Here is a 17559-nt window from a genome sequence, read left to right on the forward strand (position 1 = left end):
GTCGCTGCTTCGTGAGCGTGAAGTGAAACGGTAAATTTAGGACTCGGGTCGTTACCTCACTCATTTCTTTTGTCAGTAAGTGAACAGCGGTTACATCACTGCTGTGTACTTGAGGTTCATTGTGCAGCAGCGTTGGCAGGAAGCCTGTGGGGGGGCACGGAGGGCCAGAGTCTGACGCCCCCTACTGGTTGACATCACAAACAGTCGAGTTGAATAGAGTCACATTAGTGGAGGTTTAATTGGAGTGGATAAAAACTTTATAAAAACATACAGCAATATGACAAACTTCTGACAAAGATAAAAAACATTAAGAACATGATAGGCAGCTAATAATCCTCATTCATTAGTGTGTCAGTCCTTTTGATCCCACAGGACACGTCCTTCATCTTGGACATAATTATACTGTTATACTGGACCCTGAATTTCACAGTGGCATATTATTCTTCTCAGCTCCTTGTTCGTTACCTCTCGATGCGTCCTGACCTCAGAGAAACACAGAGTTGAGGGCTGCCGCCGTTTCTCCAACGTTGAATATTCTTCACCGACATCAGCCGAGTTTAGGATTTTAATCCAATTTTCTTTGTATTTGTAATAAAGTGCAGAAACAACAGCTTTAGTTCCATTAGATAATATTTGCACCCCATGAAATGTCATGATTGACAGCTGGGACTGACAAACGATCCCGTCCGTTTGTATCCGTGATGTTTTGGCTCCATGTCTGGGCAGCGGGAGGAAGTGGAGACGCGTCGTCCATCTTTGTTTACAGTCTGTGGTAGAAACGAGCGAGGAAACACAAACAGCGACCCACTGTGACCTGGGTGTAAAACCTATACAAATATTATTATAAACACTTTTGTCCCTGATGAGAATCTGTAGAAATGAGAATTAATCTTTCCAGTGAGCTGATTGGTCGGGAGTTTTGTTCTACTTTACCCCCCCCCCCCCCCCCCCCCCCCCCCCCCCCCCCCCCCCCCCCCTCACCGGAGGTGGTTTCGGCCCTCAGCGGGCCCCTGGGTCTCTCCGCCTCTCGCCGCTTTCGCTCCTGCAGGTAGCGCCTCACTCCTCGGACGGTCTGGAAGGTGAGCACCGTGCCGACCGTGTACAGGATGGCGGTGATGAGGCCGAACAGCGCCACGGCTGCGTCCGCCCCCGTTCACGTCGCAGCTCATCCAGGTGTAGCCGTTACGTGCGTACAGCCTCTCCCGCCTCTGGCAGACGTCCGTGGAGTTGACCCCGATGATGAAGTGCAGGTAGAGGCCGACAGCCACCACGTACCCCACCGCGCCCACCGCCTGAAACAACAGGGCTCCGACCAGGAGCTTCCTCGACATCAGGTGGGGGGGTTTGCTGCCGGCGACGGCAAACAGCAGCGAGCACACGCCGAAGGTCAGGCAGAAGGGGATGCCCCCGTAGAGTCCCGGCGCCCTCATCTGGCTGTACTGCATGTCCAGGTCTCGAACCTGCTGCAGCTCGGTGCCCTGCAGGTTGAAGTTGGAGTTGATGTTGAAGCCGCCGATCGCGGTGGCCGAGGACATTCCTGACGACACCATGTGAGCGGCGATCACACAGATCAGCACCAGAGCGTTGGTCAGCACGGAGCAGATCAGCACGATGCCTGGGGGGGGGGGGAACAGGTGAGGGGGGGGGGGGGAACAGGTGAGGAGGGGGAGGAGCATGTGAGGAGGGGGAGGAGCAGGTGAGGAGGGAACCAACTGTCACTAAACCTATTGTTTCTACACCTTCTATCCAAAATATGAAGAGAATTGACCCAATAAATTGCGTGCCACCTCGAGAGCGCCCCCTACATTAGAAACTCTCACTGTGCTGCACTCACTTCTTGTTCCTACAGGATCAACTGTTTACGTGAAACTGATCAGGATTCATAAAACTCTCTGTAAGCAGCAGAAAACCAGTTGCTCCAGTTTCCAGTGGGAGGAGGAAACGAGCTGCCGTGAAACCAGTCTGACGCAGCAGGTTTGGGTTTTATTCCACCCAGAATGCATTGCTGCTCCTGACTCACCTCTCCTGGAGCAGATGTTTGTGCACTTGGAGGCGTGACGCTCGACTCGAGGAGCCTCCCGCACATGTTTGGGGGGGGCGTCGTCTTCCCTGGGAGGTACGGGGGTACGAGAGGACGCCCTGAGGCACAAACACAAATAATCACTGATCATCACATATTATTTATATAAGTTAGAAGTGGGAACTTTTTCCTTGTTTGTTGTATCTTTAGTTTTTGACTGATTTAAAAAAAACTACTGTTGTGTGGAAAAGATTGTAAATAAAGATAAATAAAAGTTAAAATGTCTTGATTGCCAAACAAACAAAATAAAGAATAACTCAAACAAATATAATCGTCTCCAAGATGGTCTCTGTCATTTTCAGTTGATGTTTTTTCAAGTGTTCATGTTTCTGGAAAGTTTGATTTTAATTAGTTATTCGATGACTCGGGTCTAAGTGGAGGGCAAAGTTCTTATCTGAGATATTATGGCTTTGTTTGTGGAAAGTGGGAGGAGCTGGAGATGCCACAGTCTCTGGGCTCGATCCACTTGTAGTCCAGAGTATCCAGGACTACAATTCCCTTGCTGCCACTGTGTTTTTCTCCAGCATCAGTAGAGTCAGATCCTGGAGTCAACGTTACATTTCATATAAATACAAACACGCCACAGGTCCCTGAGCTCACCGGTCGTCGTGGGAGTCGCGGTGATGTCGGTGATCCCCGTTTCGGTCCCGGTTCGGCCGGTTGGACCGCGGCTGATGACTCATTCCTGCTGACCGGAAACCACACGTTCAGTCCAGACACAAGCGTCACAGGTCACTGAACGAGAAGCCACAAACACAAACATAACCATAAAGGCTTTTTATCGACATTTACTTTATTTGAACGTTGATTTTGATTGAAACAAAAACTGTGTTAAGAAGACAGACTCAGCGTCAGTCGTGAACTAAACAGACATGAAAGTTAGATCCTCGACTATTTTGTTTGATTCAGGAATTCTTTTTTTAATAAAAAATTATCTTTTAACATTTTCTTAAATAAATGAATAAAAATCTGCTGTTTCTCTGGATAAGAGATAATTTAAGTATTTAATTCAGAAAGAAACGAGCAAAATTGAGTTTTTCTGAATTAACGATTATAATTAAGTTTATAATTCAGATAAACAGATTTGTTTTTCTCCAGTTAACACAAACGCTTTCTGTGTCATTGTGTAGCTGTAATGTGAAATAATCTATTTTCACTTTCAGGTTTTAAACTAAGTATCGTTGGTATCGATAATATCGCCCCTGGTTTCACACACGATGACGTCAGGACGCACACACGTACAGGCCTCTGACAGTTTATTAGTTTATCAGTTTATCAGTTTATGAACATATGAAGATTCACGATGGAAACAAACAACTCGACAGATTATTCTATTTGAAAATGAATATGTTTCACTTCCTGTAAGTCAGGTGAGGAGCAGCTGAGAATCTCCACAACAACCCGAACAACCGAACTGAACACGAACAAACCGGTTTCAGGTGATTTAACCAAATAGAAACTTCGTACAGACACTGAACACGTGAACACGTGAACCGACTCACCGTGAAGTCACTGAACGAAGCGTGAAGTCCGATTATTCCGCCATTAATCGATCAGAGGATCCTCAGCGACCAGAGTCCAGGTGGAGAAGACCACGCCCATACACCTGCAGGCGGAAGTGAAGCGGCCACGTGACGGACAGGTGACAGACAGGTGAGCTACAGACACTTCACATACAGTCTGTGGTTGTTTTATCACCTGTTGTTCTTCCACAACATTAATGAGTTTATATCTAAACGTAGAAAGTTGTGACTCTGCAGCTTCTTCACTGTGAAAACACAGACACACGTGATGAGGCAGTGATCCGCCTTCACTTCCTGGTTGGTGTGTCTAACCTCTCCAGAATAAAGTCTAAATATATAAGAATAAAGTCGTAATTTTATTAGAAAAAAGTCGTAATATTACAGGAAAATTATCATATATTTACGAGAATAACGTCACAATATTAAAAGTAAAAGGAGAGGAATAATTTCTACAGTATATAATAATAATTATTATTATTACAGATATAAAATTGTGTATTTACCACTTTATAAACAGTCTTTGGTATTTACAAGAATCAAGTCCCAATATTACAAGTTAAAAAAATAGGATATTTACAAGAACTAAGTTGTAATGTTAAAAGAAAAGAATCTCATGTTTACGAGAATAAAGTCACAATATGACCAGAATAAAGTCGTAATTTGAGTTTAGTTTAGTTTTAGATAGTAAGGTTTTTTACTCTGGTAATTTTACAACTTTACTCTCAAATCTCCGATTTTTTTTTTCTCATTAGATTATTTCTTTAGTCTCATAATATCCTTGTAATATTGTAGCTTTTATATTATTAGACCTTTTAAAGGAAAAGGTTAATTAAACTTATATTGCATTAGGCTCTGATACAGTTAAAGATGTTAATAATTATAATTATAATCAAATTATAATAGTGCCACATAAACAGCAGCCTGTCCCGGAGTGTCCAGCAGGGGGCGACAGTCAGGAAGTGGTGATGTGCCGGTGAACCACTTCCGGGTGGAATCAGCTGTTAAACAACAACATGAAGGAAACTTCAGTTTGTTTCTGTCGCTTCTCGATGTTCAATTAAAATCATGTTTCTCCTCCGGACCGCGGCGCTCGGCTGCAGAGCTGTGACCGGCCTGCGGAGCCTGTCCGCCGGCTACACGACCTCCAGAGGCCCCGCGGAGTTCATCCAGGGCCAGAGCCCGGAGCCACGGATCAGAGAGTACTTCTACTACATCGACCACCACGGACAGGTGGGCGGGTACACGCAGTACTACATACTAATAATAATAATATTAATGATATTAATGATACCGTTTGTCTGCAGCTGTTCCTCGATGACACTAAAGTGAAGAACTTTGTCACCTGCTTCAAAGGTAAAAAATGAAAACACTCAACAATAAAAGTATTTTCTTTATTTATAGTCACAAATTTCTTTATCACATTTCTTTACTATATATCTGAATATTTGTACTCCCTAATATCAGAATCAGAAATGTTCTACCCATTAATTTCAGTATCAGACATTTTTACTCCCTCATATCAGTATAAGAGTTTTTTTTACTCCTTAATGTCTCAGAAACAGTTTATTCCTTAATGTTGTTATAGAAAATCTTCTTAAGTCCCTAACATCAGTATCGGCTGCAGGTGACGTGTTGGACACTAGGTGGCAGCGTTCGTGTTTGTGATATTTTGGCTTCATTTCTGTACATTGGGAGGAAGTGGAAACACGTCGACCATCTTTACTTACAGTTTATTCTCTGTCCTATAGAACAACTAATGCAAAATACAACCACACAGTGTAAAGACAGAGAAAACATCATGTGGGGTTCAGGCTCAGTTTCCATGTGAAGGCACCAGAGAAACACAGAAATTCTGGGATTTGAACCTGACACATCCTCATGAATTTAAAAGGTTAATTCCTGGAGTTTAAGTATTTTACCTGATTTCAGCGGTGAAAGTGTTTCATGGACCTGAGTCCTAATTCCACTGTGAGATGTTTTATCTCTCCGTCTTTTAAAAACTCTGTTTCCATCAGATACAAAATTCCTGGTCTTCTTCTTCAGTCGCCTGCGTTCCAATCAGAGCGGGCGGTACGAGGAGGACTTCCCCTTCCTGTCGCTGTGCGGGAGGGAGAGGAACTTCCTGCGCTGCGATGACCGACCTGTGGTCTTCACCCACCTGATGCAGACTCCCGCTGGGCAGCAGGGGCTGATGGGAGACCAGGAGCTGCTGTCGTACTGCGGCGGCGAGGAGAAGCTGGCCGTCCCGTTCCGCCCTGAGGCTCTGTACATGCACCCCCTCAGCGGACGGGTGTATCACCCCTGCTCCGAGCGCTGGGGCGGCGTCGGCCTGGTGCGGTCGGCTCTGGCCATCGAGCTCAGCCCATTCTTTGTGTATCCCTCAGAGCAGAGCCAATCAGAACAGCCCACACACTTTGTCCAGGGAGGACAGAAACACACGCTGACCAATGAGCTCGCAGGATGCTTCCCCTCGGCAGAGGAGGGCAGCGGGCAGCAGGGAGAACCGGGATAAAAGGAAAACACGTACTTAGAGAAACATTCTCCTGTTCGTCCACATGCAGCATCAGGACCTGAGTGTCCCACACGGTCTCAGGGAGGTTGTGACTGAGAAGCTTCGACTGACGTGTCCTCCTGACCTTCACTGACCATTCACAGAATATGAAGCAGATTTCATTGGTTAAATCGAAGGTTAGAAACATTTTGAACTAGATTTTTCATGAAGATCCATCAATCATCTCCTGGGAAAATGGTGAAAAACATCCTCCTCGTCTCACAATGCTAAAGAAAGTGAAAACAAACCTTGATACGCACTCAAACCACAAACTTCCACCGAGAGTTGTTCACTTGTTTTCATGTAATCTTTGACAGGGATGAAAACAGGATGAAGGTAAATATACAAGTGAAGATAAATCCTATGTTGAATAAATAAGAAACTGAGCATCTTGTTTTCTTCTTTTATGTCACAACAGGTGGAATTGTACCACAGCTCTTCACGCTGTTTCCTGTCATATATGCAAATACAGGACTTGTAGGGTGCTTGTCTTTTCCTTTCTTCAATTTCATGCAGCTTTAAACTTTCGTCTTGTAGGTTTAAAGTCACTTTTCACGTGGAAATGACTCAATAATTACGAGGATTTGTGTTGTTTAAACTACAGCGAAGTAACTCAACCTTATATCAACAAGTTCAGAGCCGGCAGTGTGTGTACGGAGGATTTATTCATTCTCATTTGTTGCCAGTGTTGTTATAGTTTTATTAAATGACATGTAGACTACAGGCAGTGGTGGGAAACAAGTACTTTTACTTTGTTACTGTACCAAAGTACATGTTTCATGTATCTGTACTCGGGGTACTTAGTGTCATTTCTGTTTTAATTGTCAGAAAAGTTTAGTAAATGAGGATCAAATATAATATTTAGTTATTTAAAGTCATATTTACTTTTTTATTAACTGTCAAGAAACTGCAGCAGTTTGGAAACACACCTCTAAGCCCTGTGGTGTGTGTCAGTGTTTGTTAGTGTGTGTGTCAGTGTTGGTCAGCGTGTGTTTCGGTTTGTGTAAGAGTGTCAGTGTGTGTCAGTGTGTGTGTGGGTGTGTCAGTGTGTGTGTGGGTGTGTCAGCGTGAGTTCGTATGTTTTAGTGTGTGCGTGCGTGTGCGTGTGCCAGCGGGTGAAGGAGTCCTGGCTGCAAAGGACTCAAACTCCCAGACGTCCCCGCCTCAGTGAACCAGGAGCCGGGTCCTGGATGAACATGGCAGCGGTGTCCACAGAGACATGCGGGCGCGTGGAGCTCTCCGTGCGGGAGCGCGTGCCCCCGCTGCTCACCGACCTGTACCAGTTCACCATGGCCTACGCGTACTGGCGGACCGGGCGGCACCGGGAGCCCGCGGTGTTCGAGCTCTTCTTCAGGGACAACCCGTTCGGCGGCGGCTTCTCCGTGTTCGCGGGGCTGCACGACTGTCAGCTGTTCCTGCGCAGCTTCCACTTCACGGAGCGAGGTGAGACACACGGGGACAGAAGGGGGACAGAAGGGGGACGTCCACCGGGTGGTCTTACTGAGGCTGCTCGGCGCGTCACGGGTTCTCTGGTCCTCTGAAGTACTTCTACTTTAGAGGAAGTACTTTCTCTACAGAACTTAGTCAGGAGGCGAGGAGGAGTGGGGGGACTGTACACACACACACACACACACACACACACACACGCGCGCGCGCGTGCCCCCATGAGCCTTTGAGGCAGAACGCGTGAAACCGATGCGTGTGTTTTCCTTCGGGTGAAGTTCGAGCTGAACTTTACCACAGGATGACTCAGTGTTTCTCTGATCCACGAACACGTTCCACAGAAGAAACAAAACAAAACATGAAACATGAAAAGTGGAATTTAAAATGATATCTGAGTATAAATCAATGTCCAGTGTCCAATAGGTGGCGCTATGACGATGATTGAATGTGAGGTGTGTTGTGCTTCAGGCAGTGTTCCTCTGTGGTCCAGCTCTGCTGGGTCGTGTTCAGTGTGACCTTCATCCCAGTCACAGCACTGAGGTGTGGAAGCAGCTGCTGGATCAGATTAACTGTTCACAAAGAGCTATTAGATTTACCTCCACTATTGTAAGTGTGTGTGTGTGGGGGGGGGGGTGTCATGTGAGAGAGAGAGAGAGAACACATGAAGGTCACATGTTCTTGTGTAAGAGCACATGTGTGGTGAGTTTTAGGAGGAAGGATGAAGGATGATCTGTCGTGGATCCAGCTGCTGTGTTAACTCTGTCACTTTGATGGATCCAGATGTGGAGTTCCTGCGCTCGGTCCTGCCCCCGGGCACCGACCCCGCCTTCTTCCAGTTCCTGCGGGGCCTGGACTGCTCGGGCGTCACGCTCCGCTCCGTCCCAGAGGGCACCGTGGTGTTTGCCAGGGTGAGCTGCGGGGGGTCAGGGTGGAAGTGAGGGGTGGTGGGGGGGGGGCAGAGTTTCTAACTTGTGCTGCTCGTCTGAAACATCTGCAGGTTCCTCTGATGGAGGTGGCAGGTCCACTGGCTGTGGTTCAACTGCTGGAGACCAGTTTACTGTGTCTGGTTAACTACGCCAGGTACGGACACGCACACACACACACACACACACACACACACACACACACACACACACACACGCGCAACAACTTTATTTAATGGATTATCCTCTGGTCAACTAACTGATAAACTGAACAAACATTTCAAAGCTGGTTATTCTGTTTTTCAAACGTCACCAATCACCAAGTCAATATATACAAAAATAACCAAATATAAACACACAACACATCAGGAATTAAATATTCTACACAAAATATTTCACTTAGTATTAACATGTTCTCAAGCGTCAATTTAGTTGATTATTGGAAAAGTAGATGCACATATGTGGTATGTGTTTTACTGTCATTCTGCAACAAACATTTTCTCAGACCATATATACAATTCACAAAAATAAAATGAATTAACCAAATGTTAGAGAAACTAGAATCGCCGCCCTGTGGTTTAATACCTCGTCCAATCAGAGCAGTTTCAGTCCCTCCAGTTTTTCCTGACAGATTATATCACACTAACATGAAGTCACTGTGACCTTTGAGTCCCTGAAGGCAGAGAGGAGATATCATGTTCAAGAGGCCACAAGGAACTTGACCTTCGACCTTAGACCCACAACATCTAATCTAATCATGTTTGAGTCTCACTGAACGTTTGAGCTAAATTTAGAGAAATTCCCTTGAGGCTTTCTTGAGATATCGTGTTCACAAGGCTGGGACGGACCGACCCAAACACATTCTGCCTCCTGCCACTAGATGTCTCCAGTGCGTAAACATTACAAGAGGACACCCTTTATTAACCTTATCTTTTATTTAAATTCTCTGCTGATTACAGGTCTGTGTCAATCATCAGTCACTCGGACTCGTCTGTTGTTTAACTCTGTGTAAGAACTTATTAAACCACTTGTTCTTCTCCTCTGTTGTCAGCCTGGTTTGTAGTAACGCCGCCCGGTTCCGCCTGGCCGCCGGCCCCAAGAGGAAGCTGCTGGAGATGGGCCTCCGACGAGCTCAGGGGCCCGACGGAGGCCTCACCGCCTCGCGATACTCGTACATCGGAGGTGAAAGTTGCACAACCGGTCCAACGTGTTCAGTCAGTTATTAAAAGAAGATTGTTGTAACTAATCACACATGAAGACACGAGGACCTGGATCCACACCAAGAACCTTTAGACCAGGGATGCCAGGGTGAAATTGGACAGGGGGCCAGATCTTTTTGAGACCTCAGGGGGCCGGATTACACTTTCGGACTGAAAAGGCCAAACACTGACTCCACACATGGATCGGTAGGCTATTTGAAATTATTCATGAAGGCCTACACATCAATAAGAAATTGCATTGGCACCAAAATAGCCTCACAATGAGGCCTACAATTACAGGAGACAGTTACCCTCTAAAAACGTAACATTTCCCTATCCATGCAAGTAGCCTACATTTATAAATTAGAAATGCAACAAAATAGACTAGGTGCCAACAAAACACATTTCCTATAAATAACACAAGTGTAAACTGTTAATTACTTTTATTATATTTATTGAAGGCTTGCACGTGAAAACACGTCAATGCATAATTAGGCCAATTAAAAGAAGGCCAGGCCAAGTAGGCCTAAACGAGTCACAGAAAGTAAGCGCCAGAATAAAGTAGTCCAACAATAGGCCATGTGATTGAATATCCAGTAGGAATTAGTAAAACAAAAAGGTTCTTGGAAAAAATAGCCAAATATGAGCTATCTAAAAACATTAAATTGGCTCAACAACAGATGAGGCACATTAACTTTGCCAGTCAAACCCAACCCATATTTCCACACACCCATATGCCTATATGGCACTAGCCTGGCTATCAGTCAACCCCAACCCCTTTTGTTCCCTCCCACCCATATCACACTGGATTATGATAAATGGGGAGACCAGCCTACTTCAGCTACTTGTCGAAGCCAGACACCTTTTAACTTTCACCAGCTTGTCCATATCGGGGGACAGTTTCTGGGCAGTGGCTATTTTCATAACATCATTCAGATGTCCGCGCGTCAGGCGATTGTGCACTTTCGATTTATTAATATTCATCACGGAAAAAGGCCTGCTCACATAAATATGTTGTCCCAAACATACAAAGTATTTTACCTGCAAAGGCCGTGAGCATTGGGTACTGTGGTGGCAAGGATTGATAGAATGATTCGATTGCAACAGATGCGTAGTTATCCTTCACCGGTGCGCAACACTGCGGTTCTATCAGTTCCATTTGGATCGACTCTGGGACCTCGGAAGCGTCAATGGTGAATGGAGAGCGAAAAAGCGCGAAGTCCTTTTCCAGTTCAGTAAAAACCGTGAAGCGATTGTCAAACTCATGCCTGAGTCCGGAAAGCAAGTTTGCGTACTTGTCCATACTCTGATGATTGACAGGCTGAGATTTTAGACAGGGGAAGTGGGCTGCATTGCGCCTGGAGAGCTGCGTCTTCCATAACGCCAGTTTACTTTGAAAAGCACGAACACTATCATAATACTCTGTGACGAGTTTGTTGCGGCCCTGCATAGTAACATTCAACACATTTAGGTGTTGCGTAATGTCCATTAGATCCCTGGTCCATTCTGGGTCGTCCAATTCCACCACAGGCGTCCCTTTACCCTGCATGAACTCGGCTATCTCTGTGCGTAATTTGTAGAAATGTTTGAGCACTGCGCCTCGGCTCAACCAACGCACATCGGTGTGATAGGGAAGGCCATGATGAATGTCGTTTTCCAATAAAAAAAGCGTTGAATTGCCGATGGTTAAGTCCTCTGGCTCTGATCAAATTCACAGTGTCAATAACAACACGCATGACATGGTCCATTTTCAGACTCCGGCAGCACAAAGCCTCTTGGTGCAGTGTACAGTGAAAGTTCCAGAATACTTGCTCTGGATTAGCCGCATTTACCTTTTCTCTCAACTTCACAACTACTCCTGCCTTTCTTCCTATCACAGAAGGCGCACCGTCGGTAGCCACACTGACAGCGCGACTCCAGTCCACCTCCAGTTTGTCCAGGGCCCTGACAAGGCTAACAAACAAGTCGTTAGCTGTGGTGGTGTCTGTCATTGGCACGACTGACACAAACTCCTCAGTGACATCCAGGGAAGCATCCACTCCGCGAATAAATATCGCTAATTGGGCTACATCAGTCACGTCAGTGCTCTCGTCGAGAGCAATAGAGAATGCGATGAAGGACTTAACCTTGTCTTTTAGTTGACTCTTCAAATCACCAGAAAGTTCTTCAACCCTCTCCGTCACTGTAGGCCTCGATAAGCTTCTGTTAGCTAAAGCTTGTCGCTTGTCAGGACACACTAGCTCGGCTGCCTTCAGCATGCAGGTCTTGACAAATGCACCCTCTGAGAAAGGCTTGGATGCCTTAGCAATTTCCCAAGCGATGATGTAGCTTGCCTTCACTGCCCCTTGAAATGAAATGAAATGTATTGTCATTATAGGTATAACGAAATTGAGACACTCGTCTTTCAGAAACGGTGCAGTAAAAAAGAACTAAGAGTTGAAGAAGATATTGTAACGTCCCCGCTTCCCAGACGACACGGAACTTCTTCTTATATTTGTAACTTTATTAAAGTTAACATGAACATGTCCACTTCTTATTCCTATCTCTTCACTCCTAACATCAACACTCGTCTTCTCCCTCCACTTCCTCATTCACCCCTGACCCGCCAACAAACCAGCCAATGAGAGCCTGTCATCCCACACAACCCCACAGCCATTGGTCAAGAACTGTCACATGTCCCACCCCGACCTGTTCACTGACCCTCAGGACATCTCAGTACTTATTCAACACAGTGTACTTAGCTGAACATAAGTCATAACGACCACATAGCAGTCAAACAGAACATAACTCAACTATCAGTTCGTTACAATATGTATAAAAATAAAACGAACCTTCGTGTGTATCTCGACATTTGGAGAATACGGCTTGCTGTTTCTGTAGCGATGATGCTAGCTCGTTTAGCTTTTGAGTCCGAAGTTGCCCTGTGTACTCGCCGTATTTCTCGGCGTGGGTCTCGTAGTGTCGTTTGATGTTGTACTCCTTTGCTACAGCCACTTGTTGAGAACAAATAAGACACACGGGTTTGCCTCCTACTTCCCAAAAGAAATACTTTTCTTTCCATCTATCCTGAAAGATGCGACCTTCAGTGTCGGCCTTCCTCTTTTTTGATAACGACCTCTCGATCAGCACTACCGGCGCTGCTGCAGCTGAGGCGGGCAGCAGCAACAGACCAACTGATGGATTCCACCGAAAATAAAATAAAAAAATATATTCTCCCCTTATCACCCGCGGGCCGGATGTGACGTAAAGTCGGGCCGGGTCCGGCCCGCGGGCCGTAACCCTGGCATCCCTGCTTTAGACTTTAAAGAACCAATGAGACAGATGAGTGAGAGTGTGTCTCCGATGATGGGAGAAGATATTAGAGATCAGAGGACGAAGGTCGCAGATTTACAAAAGAAATTCAGATAACCAGACAATATGTAACAATAAAACAGAAGAGCGACGTGCACAATGTTTTTATTTTCTTTATTCTTGTGCTTGTGCTGTTTCCAGGGTTTGATCTCACCAGTAACGTTCAGGCTGGTTTCCTGTACGGGATCCCCGTCGCAGGGACCATGGCTCACTCCTACGTCACCTCCTTCACCTCCCTGGAGGAGGTGTGGCCACAGGTGAGTGCGTTTGATCCTTAGACTGTTTATGAAAATGGACGAAGACTCTGGATACGGAACGTAAAGCCAATGCCTGGAACCTGTATTGTCTGTAATGACCACCAGAGGGCGATTCCACTTAACTAAAGAAGTCTTGTTCTTCTTCCTGACTCAGACCCTGGCGGCGGCGAGCGGGGATCCAGACCCGGTGGACGTCATCTCTCTGACCAAGGGCTCGTTGACCCGTGTGTGCGAGCTTCTCGCGGCAGCGCCGGGGAAGATCAGAGAGGGCGAGTTGGCCGCGTTTCTGTCCTACGCCATCGCCTACCCTCAGAACTTCCTGCCTGTGATTGACAGCTACAGCGTGGGCTGGTAATTCACCACAGTGGGACTTTATTTAATCAATTCATCTTTTTATTTCTTATATAATCGACAGTAAATATTTGTTTTTGTAACTTATTATTTAAGAGCTACCTCAGAGTGGTTCTGTGCGTGTGTGTGGTTTCAGTAGCGGCCTGTTGAACTTCTGTGCCGTGGCCTTGGTGCTGTGTGAACTGGGCTACAAGCCTGTGGGAGTTCGTCTGGACAGCGGCGACCTCTGCAGGCAGTCGGTGGACGTGCGTCGTGTCTTCAGACTCTGCAGCGAGCAGTGAGTGAGGGGCCATGACGCACATGTGCATCAGTATGTGTTTGTGTATATATGTTTACTCCTCCAGACGTACTCGTGTACAGGGTTTAAGTTTGCTTCGTCTCCACAGTTTCTCCATCGCTGCTTTTGATTCGCTGGTCATCGTCGGGACCAATAACATCTCAGAGCAAAGTATGATCGAACTCAACGAGAAGGTGAGGAACAGATTTCTGCTTTCTATTGTCTCTGATGTTTTCTGGACTCCGTCTTTGTCCCTGACTGTCGGGATGTGCTTGTTTCAGGAGAACGAGATCGACGTGGTCGGTGTCGGGACTCATCTCGTCACCTGCACCAAACAACCCTCGCTCGGCTGCGTGTACAAGGTCACTTCGTTTATTCACCTCTGCAAACGTGCCAGTGATCAAATCAATCAATCAATCAATCAAATATCAAATCAAGGAGGCCATGTCTGTTCGGATTACGCAAAAACTACTTCACAGATCCGTGAATGTTTCCGTAAACATGAATGTTTAATATATTTTTTCCTTTATGTTAATGTCCTTGTTTTTAAGACTCTACTGATCCAGGTGTTAACTGGAAATGTGCAAAGACATTAAAGGCGTTCTGCTCTATTTAACCTCAGTGAACTCAGTTGTGTTGTGGTGTTCACGTGTGTGTGGTCTTGTTTCTCTGTGTGTTACAGCTGGTGGAGGTCAGGGGACGACCCAGGATGAAGATCAGTGAAGACCCAGAGAAGAGCACTGTCCCTGGGACCAAATCTGTTTACCGCCTGGTAGACGCTGAGGGTGAGAGTCCCACTCGCCTCACTTCCCTGTTTCCCATGATTTACCATCTACTGCACTGTGCATACCATAGACTGTAAATTAAGATGGATGACGTGTCTCCACTTCCTCTCTTTAACGAGAAATTATGCCAAAATATCCTGGGGGGGGGGGGGCGTTGCAGCCACACGGGGTAGCAGTGAGTATAACAGGTTCTCTTCCTCCTCTGCAGGTCACCCCTTCCTCGACCTGGTGTGTCTGGAGGTGGAGCCCCCCCCCGAGGCAGGAGTCCCTCTGAGCTGTTTCCCTCTGGGGAGCGATGACTCCTCCGTCTCCATCACTCCAGCTCAGGTCACCTGTCTGCGTCAGGAGGCGTTCACCAGAGGACAGGTGAGACATTTGATTGGACATTAACCAGCTGATATTGTCCGATGCTTGTTGTTTTGGTTTTGCTGACACATCTGTTCTGTTAATCTTGGATCCTCCTATGGGAGAATCTTTCCCTGTGGGGGGGGGGGGACGTGTGTTCTCACTGAATTTCTGCTGCTTCATGTTGGTTTACATCTCAGCCAGTAACCGTGGAAACAGCAGATGTTTGCGGCTCAGGGGAACCTGACAAGGTTCTTTGGACCGTTTCTGTTTCCTTCGAGCACCGTGCACAGATCCCTGATGCACAAGATGATCACTCACACAATAAAATAGTTAGAAAATAAAATACTAGAATGGCAGATTGCAAATGGGATCCTGAGCAGTGTGTGTGTGTGTGTGTGTGTTTGTGTGTGTGTGTGTGTGTGTGTGTGTTTGTGTGTGTGTGTGTGTGTGTGTGTGTGTGTGTGTGTGTGTGTGTGTGTGTGTGTGTTGTGGTGATCTGAGCTTCTCAGTTCTTTCAGAAAGCCGTGTTAGTGCACGTTCATGTTAGTGCACGTGAGCCCCTCCCCCTACGGTTATGACACGAGATGAGTAAACACAAACCTCAGTTGGACGTTACAACAAAACCGATACAGATTTTTGAGTTGCTATCAAACCCTAATGACAAGTTTAACCATTAAGCAGAAAATGAGGAGACGTGTACAGTACGACGTTAATATTAAAAAATGCACACAAAAATGTAATAGTTTTCAATCTGCACCACATTGTAAGTAACAGTAAATGAGTAAAACATGTATTATACTTAATAAAAACACAAATCTGCCTACAGATTCTAGTATTTTTTTGGAAAGAACTGAAAGGTACAATGAAAGACAGTATTCTAATATGACTTGTCAGACTTCACCACGGAGGAGTTGTGTGTTTAATGTGTCTCCAACATTTCCCAGGTCACACACCCTCCGTGCAGCGCTGCAGAAACTAGAGCAAAGGTCCACAGCTCCCTCCAGACTCTGCACCCCCGGCACAAGAGGCTGCAGGAGCCGGACTCTTACACAGTGAGCGACACTCACATCTGCACCGGACACACAAAACAAATACCCAACACACCTCACACACTGTTCTCTCCCCACCAGGTGGCGCTGTCAGAGAAACTGCACAACCTGGTGACAGAGATCCGAAGAGGCAGCTCCAACGACAGCAACTTCCTCTTAGCCAACTAGAGACGGCGCCTTCAGTTGTTATTGTCTTTTCCTATGATTTTAAAATCCTCAGAGTGCAAACATTTGTCAAAACACAACAGATCTCTGCAAATATATTAAATTCCAAACGTGTTGTCGCCCGTGTCCTTTAAATCTGACGCATGTTAAACTGGTTAAATTGAAGAGGCAGAACTGTGCAAACTGTGGTTTCAATGGAAACAAAAGTCACAATAGTCACATTCTCCACTAGATCATCAGTGGCGTTAAATTAACTTGGACATAATTAAGACCTAAAAGTATTTAACATCTCGTACGTGATATTTAAGACCCAGCAGAAACTCTGATAACGAGACGCTGGGACCCTCTTCTCTCCGGTGAAGCCTCTGATGTCAGATGGTAGTGATAATGATGATGTTGCTTCCGGCTGGTTTATCCGATCAGTTTGTTTTCGTGCCGTCGGCAGCAGGTTGAGTTCAGTAAACACGTCTCCTCAGAATAGGAAAATCCTCAGGACTTTGACTTTGGCCGACTGTAACGAAAACGGCAACAAAAAAAACTTTCTCCAGGATTTTATTTCATGCCAACAGAGTCGTTTCAAATCTGCCATAATAACAAAGAATGTATTGTTTTGTCAGCAGTTGATTCGCAAGCCTGTGTGTGTGTGTGTGTGTGTGTGTGTGTGTGTGTGTGTGTGTGTGTGTGTGTGTGTGTGTGTGTGTGTGTGTGTGTGTGTGTGTGTGTGTGTGTGTGTGTGTGTGTGTGTGTGTGTGTGTGTGTGTGTGTGTGTGAGAGATTTGCTCTCGTCCTGTTTGTGTTTGACTTAGTTTGGACCTGAAGGTTCAGGAGAGTTCAATGATTAACTGAGGAGTCTCTCTCTCTCTCTCTCTCTCTCTCTGTTATGTCACAGGCTCTTAAAAGTTATTTCATTTACAAAGATATTTCATATTTACTTTCTTTCCTCCAGTCGACGGTAACATTCAAACTTTCAGCACGTGTCAGCTGATTGACTAAATAATATATATGTCTTCAGGTTTATAATAAATAATTGTCGACCTTATTGTTTTGTTTTCCACCCCCAACCGCCCCCCCCCCCCCCTGCCTTCCGGCTGCAGGATATGTGAGAAGTGTTCCCTTGAATTCTGATTGGCTGCGTCCTGACCAGTGGCAGCAGGAACGCTGATACGCCCAGTGAGACATGTGGAGCTGGTTAGACATGGAGGGGCCGAGGTATCGTCCACCGCTGTCTCGTCTCAGGGCGCCGGACAACGCTGTCCA

The 17559-nt window shown here is 46.0% G+C and overlaps 3 protein-coding genes across 4 annotated transcripts; 2 read left to right on the forward strand and 1 right to left on the reverse strand.

Moving 5' to 3' along the window:
• Positions 1 to 855: 855 nt before the first annotated feature.
• si:ch211-191a24.4 (uncharacterized protein LOC100150331 homolog) lies at positions 856 to 3855 on the reverse strand. Its single transcript, XM_034582238.1, is given in 6 exon segments — positions 856 to 932; positions 970 to 1144; positions 1146 to 1615; positions 2021 to 2139; positions 2681 to 2765; positions 3583 to 3855. Coding segments are annotated over 5 exon segments (855 nt in total). The 5' UTR covers positions 2764 to 2765; positions 3583 to 3855; the 3' UTR covers positions 856 to 924.
• Positions 3856 to 4541: 686 nt separating this feature from the next.
• On the forward strand, positions 4542 to 6543 carry c4h8orf82 (chromosome 4 C8orf82 homolog). The gene is made up of 3 exons (XM_034582240.1): positions 4542 to 4833; positions 4908 to 4956; positions 5619 to 6543. Exons 1-3 carry the CDS (start codon positions 4669 to 4671, stop codon positions 6113 to 6115), a joined length of 711 nt encoding a protein of 236 aa, XP_034438131.1. The 5' UTR covers positions 4542 to 4668; the 3' UTR covers positions 6116 to 6543.
• Positions 6544 to 7240: 697 nt separating this feature from the next.
• naprt (nicotinate phosphoribosyltransferase) lies at positions 7241 to 16345 on the forward strand. 2 transcript variants are annotated; one of them, XM_034582222.1, is made up of 13 exons: positions 7241 to 7597; positions 8378 to 8505; positions 8595 to 8677; positions 9572 to 9702; positions 13212 to 13327; positions 13482 to 13678; positions 13815 to 13955; positions 14065 to 14149; positions 14237 to 14317; positions 14638 to 14740; positions 14949 to 15106; positions 16033 to 16140; positions 16219 to 16345. In XM_034582222.1, exons 1-13 carry the CDS (start codon positions 7345 to 7347, stop codon positions 16303 to 16305), a joined length of 1671 nt encoding a protein of 556 aa, XP_034438113.1. In that variant the 5' UTR covers positions 7241 to 7344; the 3' UTR covers positions 16306 to 16345. The 2 variants fall into 2 exon arrangements, with proteins under 2 accessions (XP_034438113.1, XP_034438114.1); XM_034582223.1 differs by having other exon boundaries at positions 13818 to 13955.
• Positions 16346 to 17559: the final 1214 nt, after the last annotated feature.

Source organism: Hippoglossus hippoglossus, chromosome 4, assembly GCF_009819705.1.
Source record: "Hippoglossus hippoglossus isolate fHipHip1 chromosome 4, fHipHip1.pri, whole genome shotgun sequence".
Lineage (NCBI taxonomy): Eukaryota > Metazoa > Chordata > Actinopteri > Pleuronectiformes > Pleuronectidae > Hippoglossus > Hippoglossus hippoglossus.